General features: G+C 44.2%; 3 protein-coding genes across 5 annotated transcripts in view; 2 read left to right on the top strand and 1 right to left on the bottom strand.

Moving 5' to 3' along the window:
* LOC118226354 (signal-transducing adaptor protein 2-like) overlaps positions 1 to 4,546 on the top strand; it is an 18,204-nt gene extending 13,658 nt beyond the window's left edge. For all 3 annotated transcript variants that reach the window (XM_035415924.1, XM_035415922.1, XM_035415923.1), the window contains 5 exons: positions 1,151 to 1,222; positions 1,419 to 1,463; positions 1,922 to 1,999; positions 2,161 to 2,271; positions 2,689 to 4,546. In XM_035415924.1, the coding sequence (XP_035271815.1) occupies positions 1,151 to 1,222; positions 1,419 to 1,463; positions 1,922 to 1,999; positions 2,161 to 2,271; positions 2,689 to 2,765 (383 nt within the window). In that variant the 3' untranslated portion in view covers positions 2,766 to 4,546. The remainder of the gene's footprint in view (positions 1 to 1,150; positions 1,223 to 1,418; positions 1,464 to 1,921; positions 2,000 to 2,160; positions 2,272 to 2,688) is intronic.
* fsd1 (fibronectin type III and SPRY domain containing 1) lies at positions 4,097 to 16,546 on the bottom strand. The gene is made up of 13 exons (XM_035415920.1): positions 16,390 to 16,546; positions 14,680 to 14,775; positions 14,120 to 14,251; positions 13,321 to 13,422; positions 12,891 to 12,913; positions 12,030 to 12,151; positions 11,072 to 11,281; positions 10,552 to 10,650; positions 9,429 to 9,576; positions 8,925 to 9,007; positions 7,733 to 7,984; positions 7,451 to 7,539; positions 4,097 to 5,418 (listed from the first exon to the last, which is right to left on the bottom strand). The coding sequence occupies exons 1-13, from the start codon at positions 16,516 to 16,518 to the stop codon at positions 5,308 to 5,310; spliced, it is 1,596 nt and encodes a 531-aa protein (XP_035271811.1). The 5' UTR covers positions 16,519 to 16,546; the 3' UTR covers positions 4,097 to 5,307.
* A 1,335-nt stretch (positions 16,547 to 17,881) lies between these two features.
* LOC118226355 lies at positions 17,882 to 23,835 on the top strand. The gene is made up of 6 exons (XM_035415925.1): positions 17,882 to 17,984; positions 18,236 to 18,344; positions 19,541 to 19,933; positions 20,202 to 20,249; positions 21,090 to 21,239; positions 22,875 to 23,835. Exons 2-6 carry the CDS (start codon positions 18,299 to 18,301, stop codon positions 23,009 to 23,011), a joined length of 774 nt encoding a protein of 257 aa, XP_035271816.1. The 5' UTR covers positions 17,882 to 17,984; positions 18,236 to 18,298; the 3' UTR covers positions 23,012 to 23,835.
* The last annotated feature ends 7 nt before the right edge of the window (positions 23,836 to 23,842 follow it).

Below are 23,842 nucleotides of genomic sequence, written 5' to 3'. Positions count from 1 at the left end.
CCCCCGCCCCCGCCCCACCTGTCACCACCCCCTGCATTTTCAGCTATCACACCTCCTCTGTGACTGTGGAGAGGGGCCAACCATTTGCATTAATGTGACATTAAACTGATTTGAGGAACCAAACTGTGCAAGTTTGTGCAAAAAAAAAGGGATTAAAAAGGAGATGTATTTTTATTGTTGGGGTTAAATTATTGAATAATGCTAATATAAATGTAAGAATGTGTAACTCGCTTTTGGTTGTCAAAAGAATGGTTTATAAAGCTATTTTTGAGGGTTACAATTGTGAATGATTTTTATTTTATTATGTTTTATTTTGGAGGGTAGCTTAAATTGATAAGAATGTAGGATAGGCACATATAAGCATTTTGCTTCTGCCTGTGCCTTTTCAGTCACTACCTAATGCATAGATTGTTGACTTGTTTATACTGTCTAGACTGTTTGTATTATATTGTATTGTGTGTGATGACTGAATAAAAAATACTACTACTACTACTACTACTACTACAAGTACAGTCTGTTCACTGTCACCACCAGTGCCGGTACTGTGGTAATTCAGTATATCCGTTGGGCTGAAACATTGTGTGGAACCAGCATTCAGACCCTGATTGGGTCCATTTCAGTGAGCTTCGGCTCTGTATTTCAGTGAGCTGTATTTCAGTGAGCTTCGGCTCTGTGTTTCAGTGAGCTTCGGCTCTGTGTTTCAGTGAGCTTCGGCTCTGTATTTCAGTGAGCTGTATTTCAGTGAGCTTCGGCTCTGTGTTTCAGTGAGCTTTGACTGTATTTCAGTGAGCTTCGGCTCTGCATTTCAGTGAGCTTCAGCTCTGTATTTCAGTGAGCTTCAGCTCTGTATTTCAGTGAGCTTCAGCTCTGTATTTCAGTGAGCTTTGACTGTATTTCAGTGAGCTTCGGCTCTGCATTTCAGTGAGCTTCGGCTCTGCATTTCAGTGAGCTTCGGCTCTGTATTTCAGTGAGCTTCGGCTCTGTATTTCAGTGAGCTTTGACTGTATTTCAGTGAGCTTCGGCTCTGCATTTCAGTGAGCTTCGGCTCTGCATTTCAGTGAGCTTCGGCTCTCTATTTCAGTGAGCTTCAGCTCTGTGTTTCAGTGAGCTTTGACTCTGTATTTCAGTGAGCTTTGGCTCTGTGTTTCAGGGAAAAGGGCCCTGTTTCCCAAGCTGCCCTCCTCCGTCTCCCCATATGAAGAACAGATCAGCGGCACCTCAGGTGAGTGGCAACTGTCTCCTGTTACCTCTCTAACAAATGTTGTTCCACATACAAAGCAGAATAAGGCCCCCGGGCCTCACCAGTTAACGTGCTTTGCGTCTTCTGGAAAAGGTTTTTATGTCCGTGAAGCTTTGTTGGGGGCCTCTGTGCGGTGGGTGTGTGAGGTGATTTCAGTGTGCTGGTGCTTCTCTTTCAGGGGACGCTGAAGATGAAAACTTTACGACACTCCCACCACAGACAGGTGAGCCTGTCATACACCCCCCCCCCCCCCTCCATTTTGCATTTATACCTCTGTGTTCACAGAGAAGAGCTAACCATTTACATTAATTAAGAGCAGGACTGCTCAGCCCTGTTCCTGGAGATCTACCGTCCTGTAGGTTTTCACTCCAGCCCTAAGTAGGCACATCTCATTCAACAGCTAGAGAGCTCATTGAACTGCTAATTTTAGAATGAGATGTGTGTCAATTATGGCTGGAATGAAAACCTACAGGGTGGCAGATCTCCAGGAACTGGGTTGGGCAGCCCTGGTTTAGAGGAACATGGTTTTTTGGAACATGGACATCACCACCAGTGCCAATAATGTGGTAGTTCAGTATATCCTGGTGCAGAAAGCCGTTGGGCTGAAACATTGTGTGGAAACAGTACAGACTTCGAGCTCGGATTGGGTCCATTTCAGTGAGTTTTGGGTCTGTATTTCAGTTAAAAAGGCCATGTTACCCAAGGTACCCTCCTCTGTCTCCTTGTCCCGATATGAAGAGCAGAGCACCAGCACCTCAGGTGAGCCCAACGTCTGCCGTCACCTCTCCATCTCATTCCTAAAATCGCTGTTTCTGTCGTCTTTCTAGTCTTACTATTCTTTGACCTGGCGTGACGTACGGCAGCCATTTTGTGCCGGAACTCACACCGGACGCCATCTTGTGTCTCCACCTTGTCTGCAGCTGACAGTCAGGTCCTCGGACGCCCTGTTCCTCCACCCCGTACTTCGGCCCCCACCAAGGCCCCCACCAATGTGAGACGCCGCAGTCTGCCATCTGACCACTTTACAGCAGGTAAGTGACATCATTGCATGTATTTTACTTCCAATACCACTTTTTAAATCGCCTTCGTCATCGTCATCATGCTGCCCACTAAGATGGTATTAGGGCGGCTGTGTAGTATAACGGGTAAGGAGTTGGTCTCATAACCTGAAGGTCACAGGTCACAGGACACTGCCGTTGTACCCTTGAGCAAGCTACTTAACCTGCATTGCTTCAGTATGCATCCAGCTGTATAATTATCCACTGTGTATAAAGGGATGCATGTAATGTAAATGCTATGTACAAAAAAATATATATTTTTTAAAGTTGTGTAAGTCCCTCTGGATACGGGAATCTGCCAACTGCCTATAATGTAATATATTATCCAATGTAAATTACCATTGTCTGTGCAGTAATTTCCAGTGGGGTTTTTTTTCTCCTGTCACATAGCTATAACCGACGAACTGAAAGAGAAATTGGAGATGAGACGAGCGAAGTGCGACGAGCAAAGAGACTCTGCCAACTAGGATATTCCTTATTGGGACTTATAAGCTTCTTCAAAGCCTCAAATGCTATTGCTTTCCTACGCAGGAAATCTTAGCTTTCTCTTTCACCTGTCTTTGACTGACAGGTAGCTGTCAATTGTACTGGAAAAAAACTCTACAAGTCTGCTATGTGGTGGCCTTAAAGAAACAGACACCTGGCTGGACCTATAGGTGTTATTGAGGTCACCTGATCAGTGTTGGCACTTTGAAACGCATGAGATTAATGATCCATCGATCCTCACTACAACTCAAGATTTTAAATCCGCGAGGACAGAGAATTCACTGACTGTAGATTCTGTTAAAAGTCAAGCTATCACTAACGCTACTACCAACTGTGAATTTGCACACCGAATCATGTGAGGAAAAAAAATGCTTTTTTGTACAAATGTGATTTAATTTGCCCTTTGTTGTTTCCCTTCTTCAGTGTTAGACAATCTTACGTTGTGTATCCAATGCTCAGGCTGAGAATCCTGTCATATCCCTGTTGTGTGAGGCTCAACCAGTCGTCTCAGAAAACGCGCTTGATTTGATGTTTGTACAGTGACATCACTGCCGGTCAAACACGCCACTGAAGATCTCCGGTCTGGCAGACTGACCTGCTGTGCTGGAGTACTGGGTCATGTGACTTGTACTGGGCCCTTCAGCTCTAGGTGCTATGGGTCTGATTTGGATGGGGCAACATAGCTCAGGAGGTAAAACCGATTGTCTGGCAGTCGGAGGGTTGCCGGTTCAAACCCCACCCTGGGCGTGTCGAAGTGTCCTTGAGCAAGACCCCTAACTGCTCTGGCGAATGAGAGGCATCAATTGTAAAGCGCTTTGGATAAAAGCGCTATATAAATGCAGTCCATTTACCATTTACCATTTACTGAGGCCTTCGGCACATGCTAAACCTTGTAGCACGTGCAAAACTAATAACACAACCGGTGATTAAGGGGTGGCAGTGTAGCATAATGGGTAAGGACCCGGTCTTGTAACCTAATGGTTGCTGGTTCGATTCCTGGTAGGACACTGCCGTTGTGCCCTTGAGCAAGGTACTTAACCTGCATTGCTTCAGTACATATCCAGCTGTATAAATGGATACAATGTAAAAACTATGTAAAATGTTGTGTAAGTCGCTCTGGATAAGAGCGTCTGCTAAATGCCTGTGATGTAATGTAATGTGATTGGTGTTCTTAGGAGACAGAAGAACACCAAGCACCGCCTCACTGTGGTTTTATTGGCACAGTGACAAAGTGGATAAAAATCAAAGCATTTACAAGGTGATCACTTCTTCAGTCAGTAAATTAAGTAAAAAAAAAACAATTCATTGAGCATTTAAAGCATTGTGGATTATATTCACATATACAGTATGCATACTGACATTTAGCCTCCTCTCTCCTCAAATACCTTGGTTTGACAGCTCAAAGAAAAAAGCACCCTGACACTTTAAATAAATGTAACTAAATGGGAAATAGGTGTTCAGACACACTACTGGGCAAGAACAATTATATACTAACCACTATCCTTTATTATCTGGGCATTAACTCCACTGAAGTTGACTTCCCATTACTAGCATTCATTGACAATTTTGAAGGGCAGTGCTGTAAAACGCATACATACTCTTTATATTTTTATACACCTTCCGAGACCCGAATCTCTGTACAGTAATCCTGCTTGACTCTGCTGCTCGGCTGACCACCTTGCCACTGGCTCACACTGTCATGTTGAATGAAGTACATTCTGTAAGAAGCCAAGTATTATTAAAAGGTTTTGCGAAAAACTGGTATGTCATTGTGCTGCTCTGTAATTCTGTTTGTGTGTGTGTGTGTGTCGTGTTTGTGTGTTTGAGAAAGGGAATTTGTGCATGCATGCGAGTGGTGTGTGTTTGTGTGAGTGCCTGTGTATATGCTTGTAAATGTGCAAACTGGAAAAAGTGTGTGTGTGCAAGAGTGCTTTCTTGTGTGTGTGTGTGTGAGAGAGAGGCAGAGATCAACTGTGTGTATATTTGTGAGTTTGTGTTTGTTCACGTGTGTGCACTAGCAAATGTGTGTAATACGCACGCTATTTTAAAGGTCTACCAATTCCAAGCATTCAAGCTTGGAATAGCCGCAACATTAAAGCTGTATCAGCAGTTTTATGTTAACATAGTAACACGTTAATACCATAACGTTAATAATAACGTAATACAATAAGTTGCTTTTTTTGTTGTTGAGTTGAACCATTTGGCTTTCTGCCTGCTGTTTTTTATGAATGTTATTGAGTGCGCACAATCATTGTTTGTCTGAGAGAGCTACAAGGCACAAAGAGTCAGCAAAACGAAATGGTGGCGGCCAGTGAGCCTCCCTAGGGCAGCCAGACGCGACGCTGGTGGCATTTGCAGCTTGTTATAAGTTCTGCCTTTGGGGGGGTGGGTGGGGGGGGGGGAGAGGTTCTGGAGGGGTTGGGCCTGGGTCGGGCTGTGCTTCCCGTGTGCTCCTGAGAGCGCCCGGCCCGGACGGGTTGAGGTTCTGCTGCGACTCTGGTGCCGCGTCCCCCCCCCCGGGTCTTAGGTCAGGCTGGCGTTGGAGCTGCTGGCATCGCTGTTCCTCCTCTGCCCACTTTGCACAACGCTGGGCACCTGCAGCCCCGTCTGCACAGAGAAGCTACCATTCCACACCTGCAGGGGGAGACAGAGAGCAGAGACGTCGGCGAGAGGCTGCTCAATATAAGAGAAGTAGAACAGTGGTGTTGTTTACGTTTACTGGAATTTTAAATGCACAATACACTGTTAAAAAAAAAATTCCAATTAAAAAGAAGTGGAAAAAATTAGTAATGAGAAAATCCGAAATATAAATATAACAAAGCAAAGTTTACAACAAGCATGCAAAAGCACTGGATTAGAAACAGAAGAAATATAATTCATAAAAAAACAAGAACAGGAAAGTGAGTTTTAAGCCTGGCTTTGACCCTGCTACGCTGACATGGGCTCTATATGAAAAGGCCCTGCCACCGACGGTCTGTTTTTAAATCTTGGGGACCACAAGATGTCCACCGTGGGAATGGACATCAACTGAGAACAGGCGTTGGAACACACGGTGTGAGCAGGTTGGAAAGACATGACAGGGCTAGACCTTGGAGTGATTTGTAAGTCAGTGGCAGTTACTTTAAAATCAACTGTAACTTTGATAGGTAGCCAATGAAGCGTTGAGGTGATCTGCAGTGATGTCTAGGCTGTACAAATGAAATGGATCAGCATGTAAGTATGGCTGGGTCACCAGTAGCATGGAATGTCAACGTGATTGGATAAGAATGCGCTATTATCCGATGTGTTTATTTACTGTGCGTTTAGGTTACGCTTCCTAACACCGCCTTGCTCAGAACGACCACCGTTTTCAGTGTTCAGGTGCTGCTGAAGAGAACTAGAATTAGCCTGTGTTAGTGAAACTCTGACCACTGTGGCTAACTGGTTTTTTTTTTGTCTGGGTGTCATATGTACGCGTTTCTGATTTGTATTATAGTTCTAGGCTGCCGTGGTTGATTCAGTTCCTCAGTGGAGGTGCATGTGCGCTGGCTGGTGCGGGAATGTAGTCAGCCAGGTACGACGCCGAGCTCAGGTGAGTCCGTTTACGCTCCCTCTGACACTTAAGTCACTGCATCGCAGTCGCCTGCTAAATGAATGCTATGTCACACCACATCCTGTAATTATAGCACTTCCCCAAAGTTGTGACTTCCTTAATGGGAACCTCAAGTAATTACTGTTAGTCTGAGTCAGAGTGCGCTCTCTCTCTCTCTCTCTCTCTCTCTCTCTCTCTCTCTCTCTCTCTCTCTCTCTCTCTCTCTCTCTCTCTCTCTCTCTCTCTCTCTCTCTCTCTCTCTCTCTCTCTCTCTCTCTCTCTCTCTCTCTCTCTCTCTCTCTCTCTCTCTCTCTCTCTCTCTCTCTCTCTCTCTCTCGCTCTCGAGATCTTTCTCCATTTCGGGAAGTTACTGATGAAAAACATCAAAGGCAACACACTGGTTCTGTAGTAATTCCTAACTGCATTAGCCCCTGCCTTTTCAATGCAGGCTGGGTCACTGGGCTCTCTCTCATTCATTAGTGCAGTAATCTGTTCTCTCTCTCTCTCTCAAATTCAAATTGCTTTATTGGCATGAAATACTTTTGTACTTATTGCCAAAGCGTACACACACAAACAGGAATTGGAATACAAACAACAGTGAAATACAAACAACATTGTGGTAACGACAACAATGCAATTAACAGTGTGGTAATGGCCACAGCGAGTAGGCTATATAATAACAATAACAGTAATAATAATAATAATGTAGAAAAAAGAAAATGGAAAAAAAAAGTTAAGAAAGAATTAATAATTAAAATAAATATATTCGTGATGGTCAACCAGTGTCCCTCAGAATATGGCAGGCCAAGATGTACTTTGCTGCTAGTGGAGCTGTTGGCCTTTCTCCTAGCAGGATTTGCATTTTTGTCTCATTTGTTTGGGAAAGGAAGTCCTTTATAATTAGAGAAAATTTGTTGAAATAATGTGTCCTAATTTCTGAATATTTTTCACAATAGGAGAAAGTGCATCTCTGTTTCCACCTCTCCTGTCTTACAGTGACCACATATACGTTGTGGTCTCTGTGGTCTCTCTTTCTCTCTCTCTCTCTCTCTCTCTCTATCTATCTCTATCTCGAGATCTTTCTCTCTCTCTCACCATGAAGGCAGGCACCACAGGCTGGGGGAACTTTGTCCTGAAGGTGTGGATGAGCTGCTTGTTCCGGCCGTTGTAAAAGGACAGTACGCCTGCGAGGGAAAGAGGGAGGAGTCAAGGTCAAGCGCTCCCTCGGCGCGGGCCCCGCCCCTTGTGTTACATCACAGAGAGGGGCGGAGCCCGGCCTGGCTGAGGGGAGTAACGATTACAGGTGTACAGGAGTACCTGTCACTCCCTGAATGAACCGAACCCGGCCCTTTTGTGCAAACTGATAAGCTGACTCACCCTCCTCGTAGCTGCAGTAGACGCCGATGCGGTCGGGGATGGCGCAGTCCAGGGGGCGGGCCTTGTTGTTGTGCTTGGCGGTCAGGCTCTGCTGCAGCCAGTTGTTGAGGTGCAGGCACCAGGAGGCGGCGGTCTTGCCCAGCTGGTCGAAGCGCCCGAGCGTCCGGAGGGCCACGCCCACGGCGAAGGCCTTGCTCTCCTTATCGAACCGCACCTCCCAGTACTGCTGGCCCCCGTCGATCGCCGTGTCTCCTGGGCGCGGTTATTTTCGGGCGGATGGGGTGGTGGGAGGGGAAGCGATCGATCGATCAATACTTCAGTTTGTATTAGCTCTGCTTACAAACAGGCTGTCACGCAATGATTCCCAGTGGACATATTTATTTTTTTATTATTTTATTTTATTTTTAAAAAATGGAATAAGAAAACATCCCACTTGAGCCTATTCTGGAAAATAGTTTTATTTTATTCCTTGACGCTTTAAGAGAATTTTACTATACGGACAAAATAGACAAAAAAAAAAGCTTGATAGGTCAACGTCTTTTTGAATATGACCACCTTGCAGCATATCGAGTATTTGTGTCATTGTGCGGACACACACTGCTCACACATCTACAGCAATGCACTTAGAACTTGGAGGACGGAGTGTAGCACAGTGGGTAAGGAACTAGACTTGTAACCGAAAGGTCGCAGGTTCGATTCCTGGGTAAGGACACTGCCGTTGTACCCTTGAGCAAGGTACTTAACCTGCATTGCTTCAGTATATATCCAGCTGTATAAATGGATACAATGTAAAGTACTATGTAAAAGTTGTGTAAGTCGCTCTGGATAAGAGCGTCTGCTAAATGCCTGTAATGTAATGTAATGTAGAACACACACCGTAGGCCTCAGAACGGGAATATCACCACACTCAAAGCGCGCGTATCCCTCCGCACCCACTCACCCAGCACAGCGTATCACGCAGTGGTGCTCAAACCGAGCGTATCCCTCCGCACCCACTCACCCAGCACGGTGTAGGACCCTGCGGTGCGTATCCCTCCGCACACACTCACCCAGCACGGCGTAGGACCCCCCCCCGGTGCGTATCCCTCCGCACACACTCATCCAGCACGGCGTAGGACCCCCCCCGGTGCGTATCCCTCCGCACACACTCACCCAGCACGGCGTAGGACCGTATCCCTCCGCACACACTCACCCAGCACGGTGTAGGACTCCGCGGTGAACCGGTCGCGCCCCACCCGGGCGGACGGCGCCCTCTTCGGTGACATCACGGCGCTCCTGCGGGGGCGGCGGAGGTGAAGACGCGACGCGACGGGAGGGTGAGGTCAGAGCGAGAGCGTAAAAAAAGACAGCTGCTAGCGGTCGCTAAGTGAAGAGGTTAGGGAAACCGCTAAAAACGTTCAGCTAAGACCCCCCCATTTCCCCTACATGCTAACTATTTATATCCAAGAATAATCTATTTTTGGATTTTTTTGTGACGTTCTACTGTTCTACGAGCACACCATTTGTTAGCTAAAAAGCGTTAGCACAAGACATTGGTGTAGGACCCTGCGGTGTACTCTGAATAAGCATAATAAATTTCATGACAACTGACTTGAAAACAAAAAGTCATGCTGATCAACTAGCAAGCTAGCTCACGAGCCAAATTGTCTATCCTAGCTTAGGTGCACGCTAGCTAGAGCGCCGTTCTGCTTCAGACCTTGCGGGGGAGTTCATGGGCGAGCTGGTCCGGTTCTTGTCCTTGCGGATGTCCTGGACCTTCCCGCCACTGCTGTCCCACTCCACGCTCAGGTCCTCCACGTGCAGGTTCTGGTGGGACGTGCCCGAGTCCAGTTTGAACACGAAGGCTGGGGGGGGGGAGGGGGGTGAGCAGAGGGGTGTCATTTCAAACCAATGTTCCATGCTACTTCCTGTTCCCACTAATTCCCATTAAAACCGCCTCCAACACACTAACCTACATGGACCTACATTAGTGCTTTATTAATGTTGCACGTACACAGTCGCTGGCCTAAGACTGTTTTTAACCCTTTGAAGAGTACGTTTTTTGGAATGTTTTATTTTCTTCAAAATTCTAAGTCAGTGTTCTAAAACTCCATCGCTTTCAATTATTAGTAGTGATTGTGACATCAGCATTAGAATGTTCAGTTAAGAACATTCTAATCACATATTTGTGATCTATGATCTAACACCTTAAAGGGTTAAAGATTAAAATGGTGTACATGACTCTTGCTCATGCTTGGCAACTCTTGTGGTGGCGCATAATTCTCTTGCTTTCTACAGTCACTCTCATAGTGACTGCTGAAAGGACATGACTTGCGTTTCATGTGAGGCGTGTCCTCCTCTTTGCCCTGGATGGCTATTGGCCCCTTTATACCACATCTGTGAGGCCTGGACTCTTCAGCCACCAGCTGGACATTCATTAACATGGCAGACACAGTGGTCTAAATCCTGGGTTTTCAACAGGGGGACCCTGGCCAGACCTACAGTATACATGCAATAACTATATATAATATTTCAAAATATAAAACTTTATGTATATATATCATTTTAACTTATGATGGGGGTTCCCTGGATACCTGTAAGCCTGGGTGGGTTTCCTGGACCGGAAAAAAAAAACTCCTGGTCTAAATAATGTTAATTAGTTATTCTGTCACTCTCCAGGGCTGACCCTGTGGGGATGCTGGCTGCTATTTTTAATTCTTCCGGATAACAGTTCATTGATCGAAAAGGATAAGAGTGCATCCATACTGGGCCGTGATTGGCTGCCAGGCCATCGGGTGAAACATTCCTGGCGTGCCGCACTGGACGTCTGAGAGTCTCACCGAGCGTTTCCAGGGTTACGGGTTCCGAGAACTCCCCTGCCACGGCCTTGTTGCACGCCTTCACGCGGAAGGTCATGAAGCGCGTGTCGAAGCGAAGACCTGCGATGCAGAACGGGGGGGGGGGGGGGTGGGGGTCGTACATACGGTCTGCGGTTAACGTTGATGCCAGTGTGTCTGATCACAGAGAATACAGTGTTAACGTCAGCGAGTTTCACCCACAGGAGAGTTATAGTCAATGCTTTACCTGTGAGTATCTTTACCTGTGTAAAGTGGAGTAGGAGAGCGAGTGTTACTGCTCTACCTGTGAGTATCTTTACCTGTGTAAAGTGGAGTAGGAGAGTGAGTGTTAGTGCTCTACCTGTGAGTATCTTTACCTGTAACTGTGTGAAGTGGAGTAGGAGCGTAGAGTCAGTGTTAGTGCTTTAGGTATGAGCATCTTTATCAGTAACTCTGTAGAGAGGATGTTGATAGTGTACCTGTGAGCACCTACACCTGTGTAAAGTGGGTGCAGTTGGCATACCTGTAAGGGTGAACTCCGTCTCACGGATGCCCTCCACCACCATCCAGGGGTACTCCTCTCTGGCGCGCGGCGGGCCCTCGTGATTGGTCCTCCGATGCTCCAGGACGTAGTGGTCGATCTTCGAGTCGGGCTCCGGCAGCGACCACACCATGGTCACGGTGTTGTCCGACACCAGGCAATCCGCCACCTGGATCTCCGGGGTGGCGGGCACTGGGAGGAAGAGGAGCAAGAGGAAGAGGAAGAGGAACGTGAGATGTCACTCCGTGCAGGTCAGGGTTTGTCAGTGCGAGCTTTACCAGATCTTCAGCATTCAGTATCAGCTGTTAAACAATAGCGCCACCATGTGGGCACATACAGCATGCACCCATAGTACCCATAGTACTTGAAAAGTGATAAATAATAAATAATGAACATTAATGCATGCTCAAGTGCAACACAAGTGTTTATCAGGTATACCGCGGTAGTTTAAAATTAACTCAGCAATTACAGGAAACACATTTGGTCAACAGCAGTATACGAAGCAGGTTTTTGAATCACATGTTTGAGCTACTAGACCACAGAACTGTATTAACACTGGAACAGTGCCTTGTAGCTGCACGGCTAAGGATTAGCCATTCCAGTTTTATCCAGTTCTGTGGCCTGATGATTTATACCTGAAATTTAATAAACCCCCACCTAGGTTTTAATACAATGTAAAAAAAAATAAAAAAATAAAGTCAGACTTAACAAGTATTTTTCTCTTATATTTAGCCTTAAAGTTTTACTCCTATTACTTTTTGCTAAATTAGACGATAAGATTGGCAATAAGGTGAGACAATTTGATTCATTACAAAATTTTCAAATAGGGTAAGCGGTTGGCCTGGTGTTGCCACGGCAACATGTTATTGGTGTTCTTGCGCAGTGCTGCCCTGTCTGTGGGAGAGGCAGGTCACAGGGAGGAGAGCTCTGAGGTTCTGACCTGGGAGGAACTTGATGGCCTGAAGCACTTCCCTCTCCTGAGCAAAATCCACCATCATGTGACTCATGCTGTCGCTGGCCTTGGCTTTGAGGGACAGACGGAACGCCGGAGCCATCGTCACACTGCACACACACACACACACACATACACACACGCACACACACACACATACACGCACACACACGCACACGGACACGGACACACATGCACACGTACACACATACGCGCACACATACACGCACGCGCGCACACACACACACACACGCACACATACACACGCACACACACACACGCACACACACACGCGCACAGACACACACACACACGCACACGCACAGACACAAACACACAGACAAACATACGCACACAGACACACACGCCGGCATACGTGCACACAGACGCACACACACAGACACACGCGCACACCAGACACAGACACACACACACACACAAACAACACCCACTATATTGTTAAGCACATAGGCAATAATCTAAGAAAGAAAGAAAATGCTCTAACTAAGACACATGTCTACAAGAAGAGACGCAATCAGTTTGCAGACAAACAACTGATTATTGGACACAACACACAGGTCTCACATTGATTTGTTTAAAACAGTTCTACACAAGGATAGAGAACAGGGGATGATCACATAATCCATTCAAACCAAGCTTCTTTAAAAGGAGGAAAAAAAACCAAAGAAGGAAGATTTGGTAAAATATAAATTAGCAAAGAGAGTTTCACTATGCATGCATGTCTATATGCATGCACGCCTGCATGCATTTTTTAAATGCATGAAGGTTTACAAGGTTACAGACGGAGACCAAAGAATCTGTAGGGGGAAAAGGACAGTGACACTGTACCTATCCTTTATCTCTTTGGCCGCCTGGAAGCAGAAATTGTAAGAAAAGGAGAAGTGGAAGAAAAGAGTTAGGGTGGGAGGAATAGAAAGAGGGAGGGAGGGGGAGACAAGAGGGATCAAGGAAAATTGAGTCGCAGGCCTTTTTGTTCCCCAGTACAAACATTAAACCTTGATCAAGCTGTCACACTTTACACTGCTACATTAAACTGACATGTTATCATTAACCAATCATGGATGACGGAATTGTACTACTGATGTAAGCACATACGCAGAGGCAATAGACATCGCGAAACCTCAGACACATTTAAATAAACAAGGACTTCCTTCTAAACAAGAACAACCACAGTGTACCACATTAAGGTACGACCAGCAGCCCAGAAAAACAAAAAACTCATTCACTAAATTAGCTCACGTTACCACCGCTGCCTCACCTGGTTAAAGCCATCTGCGTCGGAGGAGCAAAGCGTCTGATTGGCCAGCTCCAGCAGCTCCTCGGAGCTTTCCAGTGCTTTGGTGCACGCGCTCAGTTGGTTCTGGCAGGGTTTTTAGGGGACGGAATGAGAATCGTTGAAGTTCTGGTTAATTCTTATAATCGGCCGAGTGCTGGAGAGAACGCCACACAGCCTGTTCTTCGCGGCCATTTTAGTTTCCCGTGCCGACCGCGGCTGCTGCGTGACGAGCCTTCTGAAGTAAAATGGCTGCCACGCATTGCCCAGGTGGGTGCTACACGTTACCCAGGTGGAGCTGCACATTAGCAGTGGTTGAGTCCTCCCCTCCAACCCACACCCCCGACTTTGGTGTACAGATTACAAAGTGCACTATGCACAATGTAATCCATTATCATTATTGCTGCTGTTACTGTTTTTTATTATTTTCTGTCATGACCCTGTACATTTACGGCCTATAAGTAGTGTCTGTGCTCGTTTCCCACAGACACAGGCATACAAAGGGAGAGACATAAAAAGGCCTACACTGTTACATTCGCCATGAATACAAGCGATGCACTCCTAAGAAAGCACTGTCGTAAAAGAAGTTTAAGCACCCGTCTACCCTGTAATATGACCTAATCTACCGTTAGTCTTTCACTGCCTCCGACACATCTCCCACACAAGCCTGTTCTGATGATCTATGAACACTGTGGTAGTGGTAGTGCTGGCTAATCCTGGCACAAAAAAGCCCGCCCCCTGCTGGACGAACGTGGCACAAACGGGGACGGCGCCAGGGACGGACCTGCAGTTCGTACGTGCGGCTGGCTCTCTCCTGCTTGATGCGGGTGGTCATGCCCTCCTTCAGCTCGTCCAGGGCGGAGTACAGGGAGCCGAATTCTGCCTCCAGGTCCTCCTGGACACGGGCGGAGTTGGCCTGCAGGGTCACAGGTAAGCGAGCGGCGTTGGTCGCCATTTTAAAACGCGCCTTTTTTTCTCAATGTGAAAACAAATGCACACAAAAAAGGTGTTGAGTCACAGGAACATATTTACGGTCAGAAAAGAAAAAAGACTTGCACACTCGCTAGATGCCCCAAAAAACATATAATAACATTATTATTTGTTTTTTTGCGAGCATCTAGCTAGTGTGAGTCATTTATTGTCTGAGCTTGGTTATTATTTTGCAGTATACATGATTCTAGGTCCATTTGTCCAGTGGTGCAATCTGTACCTCACTCACGGTGCCAGCAGGTTAACTGTGCCAATACATAAAGATATCAAGTGGAGCTTTCAACGCTAATACGCTAATGTGTGAAACGCTAATATGCTAATGTGCTAGTAATGCAGCCTCGCTCCTCTACATACCTCCAGGTTCAGCAGGCTCTGCTTCAGGCAGCATATGAAATTTTGGATCTCTTCATTCTTCAGAGCCAGCGTGTTGGTGATCTTCCTCAGTGAATCCTGAGACAGGGACCGACGTAGGGTTAGAGAGGTCAAAGGTCAGGGGTCGGGGGCCAGCACATCAGAGCTCCTCTTCAGTGCGTTATCGCTTGCAACCAGGCAAAGTTTTTCAAAAATGAGTTCCTGCTGTATATCTCAGGTTCAAATACATTTCAAATCTAGAGAATCATATGAATACCAGGACACAGCGGGTTTGTACGTTCCCAAAAAACATAAACACTATTAAAATCTCACAATTACTTTGACACTGCAATGTAAAACACTGAATATAACTACATGGTACTAATAAAGCAATAGCGAATTAGTCTAAATCAAGTTATTTGTACAATACAGACAAATTTGTTCAATATGAAACATTTTTAGTACATACGGGTACATTAGTACATTCCTTCCAAAAACTCATATAAACAGACAAGCTTTGCAAATATATCGTGCCAAAGATCTACTCTCGTTGCTTTCAAATACATTTGGAATTTGGATATCCCTATGAATATCAATGTTACTTTCCAGACAATTGATAACAGACGTGACTTTTAAGGTTATGCAGCTTATTTGAAATAATAATTATGAAAGCCTTTCACAGAAAAATAGGGCAGATGTTTTCAAAAGGAACAAGATCTAGATCTTTTAATAAGACCACAATAATACATAAGTTGCCATGATAGGACAGTTGTACACATGCATACACATACATATGGCTTACTCCCCTAGATCACAACTGTAGAGTATAATTCCTAGACCCACGCGTAGCTTTACGGCATAGCCCCCTTTACGGTGATATTCTGCAGTGGCCTGAGGTTTGATACATAATTCATTGTTCAGCAAATGTGCCTGGTTTGTTGCTAAGGGAGGCGGGCAAGTAAGCTGCCACACCCACGGCGCGGGCTAACAAAATTATTCGGGTGGCAAACAAAAAGGACAGTACAAGCAACGTTTTCGCCTTGGTTTTCAATTAACAAATTTAACAGGACGCATAGCGTGCAATCGAGTTGGTGCCTTCCAATCGATTATGGTCCAGTGGCATTTCCGAGTTAACCCAGCCGTCAGTTCGTTTCTTGTAAATTGCGCTTATTAGGGCTATTTTGAAATGAGATCCGCGTGTAGCCATCGCGGTAGGGAGTTATTCGTACCCTACCCTATGTCTTGAAAGAAAATACTTTCGGCCAGGGGAATATGAACTGTTCACGGCATCAGGCCGGCTAAAAGCTATAGCCTACAGTGAAGGCTTGGGTGTTGCATGTAGCTCTGGTATTTGAAACACGAGAATGTCGCTTTCGGGAACTGTCACAGCCAGGCGCGGTTTGTTGCTGAGCATAATTCAGCGCCGTGACAGCTGGAACTATAACGATTACAGCATCAGTATCCACAAGCTACATGGCCAGCACATTCGAACGATTTGTTTAATAATTAAGAAGAAATCGCTACTTATTTTTACAATGTTTCTTGAATAATATCTCCGTAGGCCCGGTCGCATTACAAGCGGATTCGTACATGGGACAGCAGGATACTTGCTGCAATCAAGTGATGAAACAGAACAAAATACATAACGGTTTCTCCCTGTCTTTTTTCGTGCACAGCTACCCTCAACACACCTGTCGTGCCGGTTTATCCTACCTTCTGATCATCCATGTCACCGAACTGAGGAGTCTTTACTGTCTGGCCGAATGCCGCGGTGCTTTGATTCCCCACCAAACGGTAAAGCAAGCTGGTACTGATGCTGCTGGACGGCGTAGCATCCCTCATCCAGCCCCAGGCCACTTGTCTCTTGTGCGCAGGCGCGACGAAAGCCTATAATATGCTGGGAAATGAAGTGAACTACGACCAGACGCGCAACTATTAAGCCAAATATATTTTTTTTAGGGTTAGTTATGAAAACTTGTTCTCGAGTTCTTAAAATATTTTCCCGTGGTAAAGTAAAGCGTGAAATGGATTTATAACGCTATAGACATGAGACCGATGACCAAACTGGAAATAAGTAGATTGGCTAATGCTTTTATCTGTCATCGTCCGCGCAGATCGTGCATCCAATGATGCATGTGTGATTTTTACCAAAAAATAAAAATCAGTCAATGTATGTGGAAAGTTATATGGTTTGGGTGTGGAGGAAAAACACTGTTAAAACAACGTTATAAAAACACTGACATTTTCTCATTACGGCGTTGTTGTACAAAAATTGTTTTTTTATTTTTTATTTTTAAATAATAAATGAAGGTAGTTCGTCGGTTACTTGCGCATCGTCTTTTTAGTATAACTATAGCCTGTGCATTATCTAGTAAAATGGAAAACTGTTCTGCGCTTATGAACAACTCTGAAGTACTTCGTAACTACCGAGGGTCTGTTTCGGTTTGCGTGGTTGACCCCGTTCTTTGCCCTATTTTGCACTAGACCTACTGTTTTCGTGCAATTTATCAGCAAATGCAATTTAGTTTAGATGCATGCACCCCCCACATCAATTGCTTAAGTTCTGAGACGTCGACTTTTCACCTGAGGAAAAATGTATTTGGAAACAAATACATTTGTTGGTTGGCTAGCTTGTAACTTGCAGCTAGTACAAGCAGTAAAATCTACCTTTACTAATCAGCTGAAAAACAAACCATTCTCCAATGAGCTAGTCACCGATAAAACAGTTACGGCCAGGTAATACTGTACCCTAATCATTGCTTTTAACAAATTTACAAAGCTGGTCTGCTAAGCTAGTTGACATGGTGACATGGTGATCTGTCTACCAAGTTTATTCTCCATTCAAATGCACTGTAAACTGGTCACTGGATTAGCCTACATATCCATGCATATGATTGTGTGGCTCCATGCAGTACAGTGGCAACCAACCCTGTTCCTGGAGATCTAACCAGGAGATCAACAATCTAATAATTGTTGATATTTTATTATTTAATATTGTCCTCTTTTTCCACCTTTTACTTTTGGCACAATCTCTCTTCTACTCTAGTATAGTCTTCCAATTCTACCTGTAGTGTTCAGAATGTTCTCTCAGGTTGGTGTGTTTCTCTTTTTATAAATAAAAAAAGAAGCTAACTGTATTCAGATAGAAAAGCAACAAAGGAACTGAATGGAGTTTCGGGTTGTGGCGGCTGACACCTCCACACCAGTGTGTTCACACGGAAACCCACAGGCTTGCGATACAATAGCTCCTCCCACTTCTCAGAACCATCATGCTTTGTATAGCACTGTGACCACAGACGACCAGCCAGGTAAAGCTCTTCTGGTGCCTCTCTTTAAAACAGTAGCAATTTACATTTTTTAGTCTGAAGGCAGGAAGATGCTTTTAAAAAAATATTTTAAAAAAAAGTCACAACTGGTCCTTCTCACCATTTTGTCAGTTGGTGGTTGTTTTATAGGTATATGCCTGCCTTCCTTTAGCTTTATTTTTCCTCTGTTTTGTCTGAGACCGCCCCTCCCACTCCCTCACAAAGGCCCACCACACACACTTGCTCTCTTGCAGAACAGGAAGGCAAGCGTAGCATGAAGAGCAAGAAGACCACACAATCTCTTTGAAACGGCTAAAATGGACTTCTTCTTCTTCAAAATATTTTATCTACTGCTGCTGAAAGGTAAAAGAGCTTTCCAACACACCAAAAGGTGATCTCTGTACTGAGCAGGACATATATATTTAGTCGCCTAAACGAGAGTCAGATTATTGCATAATGTGATGTGTTAAATGTGTTCATTGCTTACACTGTTACTGTAAATTTGCTTGTGCACATCACTGTTTTCTTTTATTGTTCATTATGATTTTCACCTTCACTCTATGAAATTTTTGGAAAATTTGGGGACTAATCTAAATACCCTTTTGTAGGCCATTAATAACAATGTAATATAATAATAATAAATGTAAAAAATATTGTATAGCTTGATGCTTCTTTGCTCTGAGGAGGACACATAGAGCGAAACACACATAAATTCAATGATAGCCGCTTTGCTAAGCTGTGAAGGCTCGGCTAATTATGACTTCCAGTGGTTTATTGTTCCTTGTTCATGTCAGGGCAAAATTGCACAGAAATTGCACTGTAATGTTTTTTCTCTTCTTACCTCGGTATTTAACTCAGCACACTGCCTCTGTGTTTGTTCTGTTTTATATTACCGCATTTTTGCCTTGTTCCTCAATTTGCTTCGCCATCGTACGACACCACGTGCAACTTTTCGACCACATTTATCTGTTTTGACACGATCCATTACATTACATTACATTACATTCATTTGGCAGTCACTTTTATCCAAAGCGACGTACAAAAAAGTGCATTTCATGGTCGTAGACAACTGCTAAACACGGGTTCAGTAAGGTACAATACTTATTTTGTACAGCTATTTCTAGCCGAGAACAGTGAACACTATTCTGGCCTAACATCTGCAAAGGCAACTAGGCAGAAGAATAAGCTACAGTATTAGGACAAATACAAATTACCAAGAGGTGTTGGGATGGGGCAACATGTAACAAGTGTAACAAGTAAGGACGGAGTGTAGCACAGTGGGTAAGGAACTGGGCTTGTAACCGAAAGGTCGCAGGTTCGATTCCCGGGTAGGACACTGCCGTTGTACCCTTGAGCAAGGTACTTAACCGAAATTGCTTCAGTATATATCCAGCTGTATAAATGGATACAATGTAAAATGCTATGTAAAAGTTGTGTAAGTCGCTCTGGGTAAGAGCGTCTGCTAAATGCCTGTAATGTAATGTAATGTAATGTAATGTAATGTAAAGTGACAATTTGTTGTGTGTGTGTGACGATCCCATGGTGCTTACTCTCGCCAGCAACGGTGGAGGCCGTGGCCAGCAGAATTACGTTTCATCCACAGACGCCCCCGCTGGTCCTCCTCAGACCCTTCCTGACGCTCAACTGCAGCTTCGACATTGAGGGTGACGCCTACCGGGTTAGGGTTAGCGCCTACCGGGTTAGGGTCAACTGGTTTAAGAAGGAAGGCCAGAGCTCAGGCTGTGGAGAACCCAAGTTCTCTTCCGGCCTGTCCAATGAGACAGCGAGCCTGGTGACAAGGGACCGAGTCACACAGTGGACGGGACGTAACTGGTCAAGCCTGACTTTGAGAGACGTTACAGCCAATGACAGTGGGTGGTACTTCTGTGAGGTTGTGGTGGAGATTCCTAACTTTCAGCAAAAATGCAACCCTGGAACTGAAGTTATCGTGCGTGAGTAATCTTCTAAAATATTTGATTACTTGATTATTAAGTCCAGCCAGCATATTAAATGTGCGATGGGCTGTTTGCGCAGTTGTTAAGACGCTGACGATGTAGTCTTCCTGTTTTAGGCTACTGAGGAATGTTGATGGTGACAATAATGAGTGTAGTTCAGCAACATCAACGGATGTGACTGAACTCACATATTGACAATTTAAAACATACATTATATTTATCAAGTAACCTGACGCAAAATCTGACGGCTTTCTTTCTTTGACAGCATCTTCACTGAGAAGTTCCCCTGCTACTAAAACTGCAGCTAAACACAGTATGTGTTTGTGTGTGTGTGTGTGTGTCCCTAGATGTGTGCACAGACTATCTGTATGTACAAGTGTATATGTTTGTGTATTCTTGTTTTCAGAAGGTACACATGCATGCATGTGTGTATTATGAAGGAGAAACAAGAAAAGCAGAAAGGAGCTGTTGAAGATGAAATCCTTTCTCTGCACATCCTGTTTACACTGTAGACTGACAACATGAATCTAAAAAGACAGCATAGAGTGAATACAACATTTTCCATCTTATATGTTACTTTAAGTTTATTTTCAGCGGTATAATTTCTCACAGCCCTTAATTTTCCATAAGCCTGATACTCAAGACACTATTGTTCATAAACAGGCTAAGACCCTACCCTCTAATTATTAAATATTAAAAATGCACACTAAAAATAGCAGCCAGTGGTTGGTTATGTCTTTGAGTGCATTGCACAGTGATAGGCAAGGATATATTACTAGATTTCAGTCCAATTTCTGCTCTTAATTATTTAATTAGCCCAATTACTTGCATTAGTTGACATTAGTTAGGCATTTATTGATAAGCTAATGAATAACAACAGTAATCTGCGTATGTACACAAACAGCCATTGGTGTATGCATCCCAATTAGCTAATTGGGGCAGGGGCCATTTGTGGAAACAAAAACCTGCTATACACTGGGTCTCCAGAAACATAAACGCCCTGCCTACCCTAGACATATATATATTTTTTTTTTATCAGCTCAAATCATTTGATTTAAGCTGTGGCTATAGAAAAGGTTCCTTTAACTGCATATAATGTTGACAGCACTAATAACTGCTCTCTTGTCCTTTCTTTTCCTTTTTCTTCCCCCAGCAACACCTCGCTCCCCCGCATCACTCCCACATCATGTGAATGCACACTGGTGGGTGTGGGTGACAGTGGGTGTTGGAAGTCTTATGCTGGCTGCAATCTTTATTGGTGGTGTAAGGATACTATGCAGGAGGATGAGATGCCAGAATAAAGGTAAACAAGAACTACTTGCACAAATACACACACACACACACACACACATTCATCTTCTCTTTAGCAATATACATCTCGGGACAAAATTAAGAGACCACCACTTTTTTTAAAGAAGAACCTGGGTTGCTATCTGGTAAAGTGAAGACATTGTTGTTTTTATTTTTTATTTACGAGTATAAACTTCTTAGGTTTGCAATGTATAACAATACAGTTAGTTAGTTTTAGTATTCTGCCCAGTTGAAAATGTCTGGAAATAAATATTCTTAATGACAATATTTTTGTTTGAAATTAAAATCAAATGTGGTCAGTAGTTCACGAATTTAGATTTTACGCAGACACATACTATACTCATTAACTGAAAATTTGATGTGGTCTCTTCATTTTCTCCAGAGCTGTAGTCTTGCATAAAAACAGAGACGGCAATCTGGCTTGTCCTGCTAATGATCAGGGTGTCATAGTGTAGCACTGGGAAAGTCAGCAAGCAATTACTGGGGGGCACTTAATTATTTACTTGACCCAAATGTTTACACGATCTAACATTTTAGCTACATTTATAGATAGAGACTGCTCTTCTGTGGCTTTGTACAAAATAGTTTCATGTGATCTGTCTTGTGAGTGATCCAGCATTAGCCTAGACGTCCAATTAGCTAACTGAGCGGGGGTGAATTGTGGAAACAAAAACCTGCAGATGCAGTGAATACGTTTTCGTTGCATGATGCTGCTGCCTAAATTGGCTGTTCTGTCGCCCAGTGGAAGGAGGGTTTCAGTCAGCTTCGTCTCAATAGCAGGTTATTCCGATCGCTCGTGGGTCGGGTGCAATCCTCTGACAAAGCTTGTGATAAGGCCTGGAGAAGCACATATACACAGTAAAATTCTCAGTGTTAATTTCTCAGTGTTAAGTCTTACAGAACTTACCTGAGTCCAAGAGGGATCCAATTTGTTCTATCAGAGTCAAAGAAAGTGTGGGTTGGGCATTCAAAAAGGGAAAAATGTGGACTTAATGTGGTCATGGCAATGAATAACTGTGACATAATGTGCATTGTACCTTATCGGACCTGTGTTTTTGTAGTTGTTCCAATGGCCTTCAGTATGCACTTATTGTAATTCGCTTTGGATGAAAGCGTCTGCAAAATAAATGTAATGTAATGAAAAAAGAATAAAAAATCAGAGGTAGAAATAGATGGCAAAAAATACATATTATATATGTGTGCGCATGCGTGCATGCCTGCGGGTATGTGTGTGTATGCGTATGTGTGCAACCAAGCTCTGCATACCGGCTGTGAAACCAGCGATGGTTTTTGATTTACTGTCAGCCCTTTTGATCTCGTGCCCACCGCTGCAAACCGTCTCTCTTCTCAACGTGCGTGAGAAAAATAATGCAAGCCATGTAGGTCGCTCTGGATAAGACTGGCACATGCCTAAATAAAAATAAATAAATAAATAAATAAAAGTGTATGTTTGCACCTTAATCAGTAAGCTATCTTCTCAGTAAGTTTGAAAGATGAATTTAATACGAGTCAGTTTGTCAGTCTGATGTATTTATATTTATATTATATTTATGAGTAATAGTGCGTTTAGTAGGCTAGTATATGAGTACAATATTTATTTATTTATGTATTTATTTTTCAACTGCAGAGAATCCCATCTATGAGAACATGCATCCAGTGCACAAGAACGCGGGTCATCCCCAGCCCTCCCCACGCCCACGAACGCAGCAGAACCCTTCTGATCCGCCGTCCTCAGTACACCCGGGGACACCCAAAATACTCTGAACACCTGGGCCTGAACAGTGACCGGAACTGTAGACGGCTCTCCACGGAACCGATTCTCCCCAGAACGATCCGTCACATACCGCGCGGCACATCGTCTTCAGCCGCTGCAGTGCACGCGCTCCTCTGTGTGCGCGTGCCTTTACTTACTGGTTTTGTGCACAGTTCCCAATACTCCCTCTTTCACCATGATCTTTGCCAACCTTTGTTTTTAACTGCCCACGTCAGTCGATCACTGTGAGCTCTTTAGTTCAGGTTTGAGCGTAATTTACCAAAAGGAATCCGTTTCATGGGTGGTCGAAGCATGGAAAATGGTCACACGCTGCTGAACGAGAACCGAGAGCAGAAAGGATTTGAATTCTGCTTCTGGAACACTGAGGGATCGCTCTGATTTAGGTTGTTGTACCTTCGTGCCCCACTAGGCAGCAGTCAACGATAGGACCAAACCTATGGGGTGGATTAACACGGAATTTAAAAGTGTTTTGTTCATTCTGTCATCTAGCCACCATATTGTGCAATCTGTTGTTTATGATGTCTGCCAGTTTTTGAGTTCAACTTTCAAAACAACTGCTTGTACAGGCAGTCTAAATATCTCTGCATTAAGATGCACTTCGTGTACGTTGTCAAGATGGAGAAGAGGCTGGGAAAGAGAGAGAGAGTTGAATTTGAAGATAAACTGTTGGAAATTGCTGGTGAAGTCAAACATTAGAATGGAGTTAATTGAGGCCGTTTTACTGTAGCACTTCTGTGTCTTTAAAACCTGTTTTTCACTTAATTCATATGTCATTTGTATTGTAGCAGTGTTAATAATAAATCAACACAGACCATAAAACA

This window comes from Anguilla anguilla, chromosome 4 (assembly GCF_013347855.1).
Source record: "Anguilla anguilla isolate fAngAng1 chromosome 4, fAngAng1.pri, whole genome shotgun sequence".
In the NCBI taxonomy this organism is placed as follows: Eukaryota; Metazoa; Chordata; class Actinopteri; order Anguilliformes; family Anguillidae; genus Anguilla; species Anguilla anguilla.
This window is presented reverse-complemented; position numbering and strand designations above follow the sequence as displayed.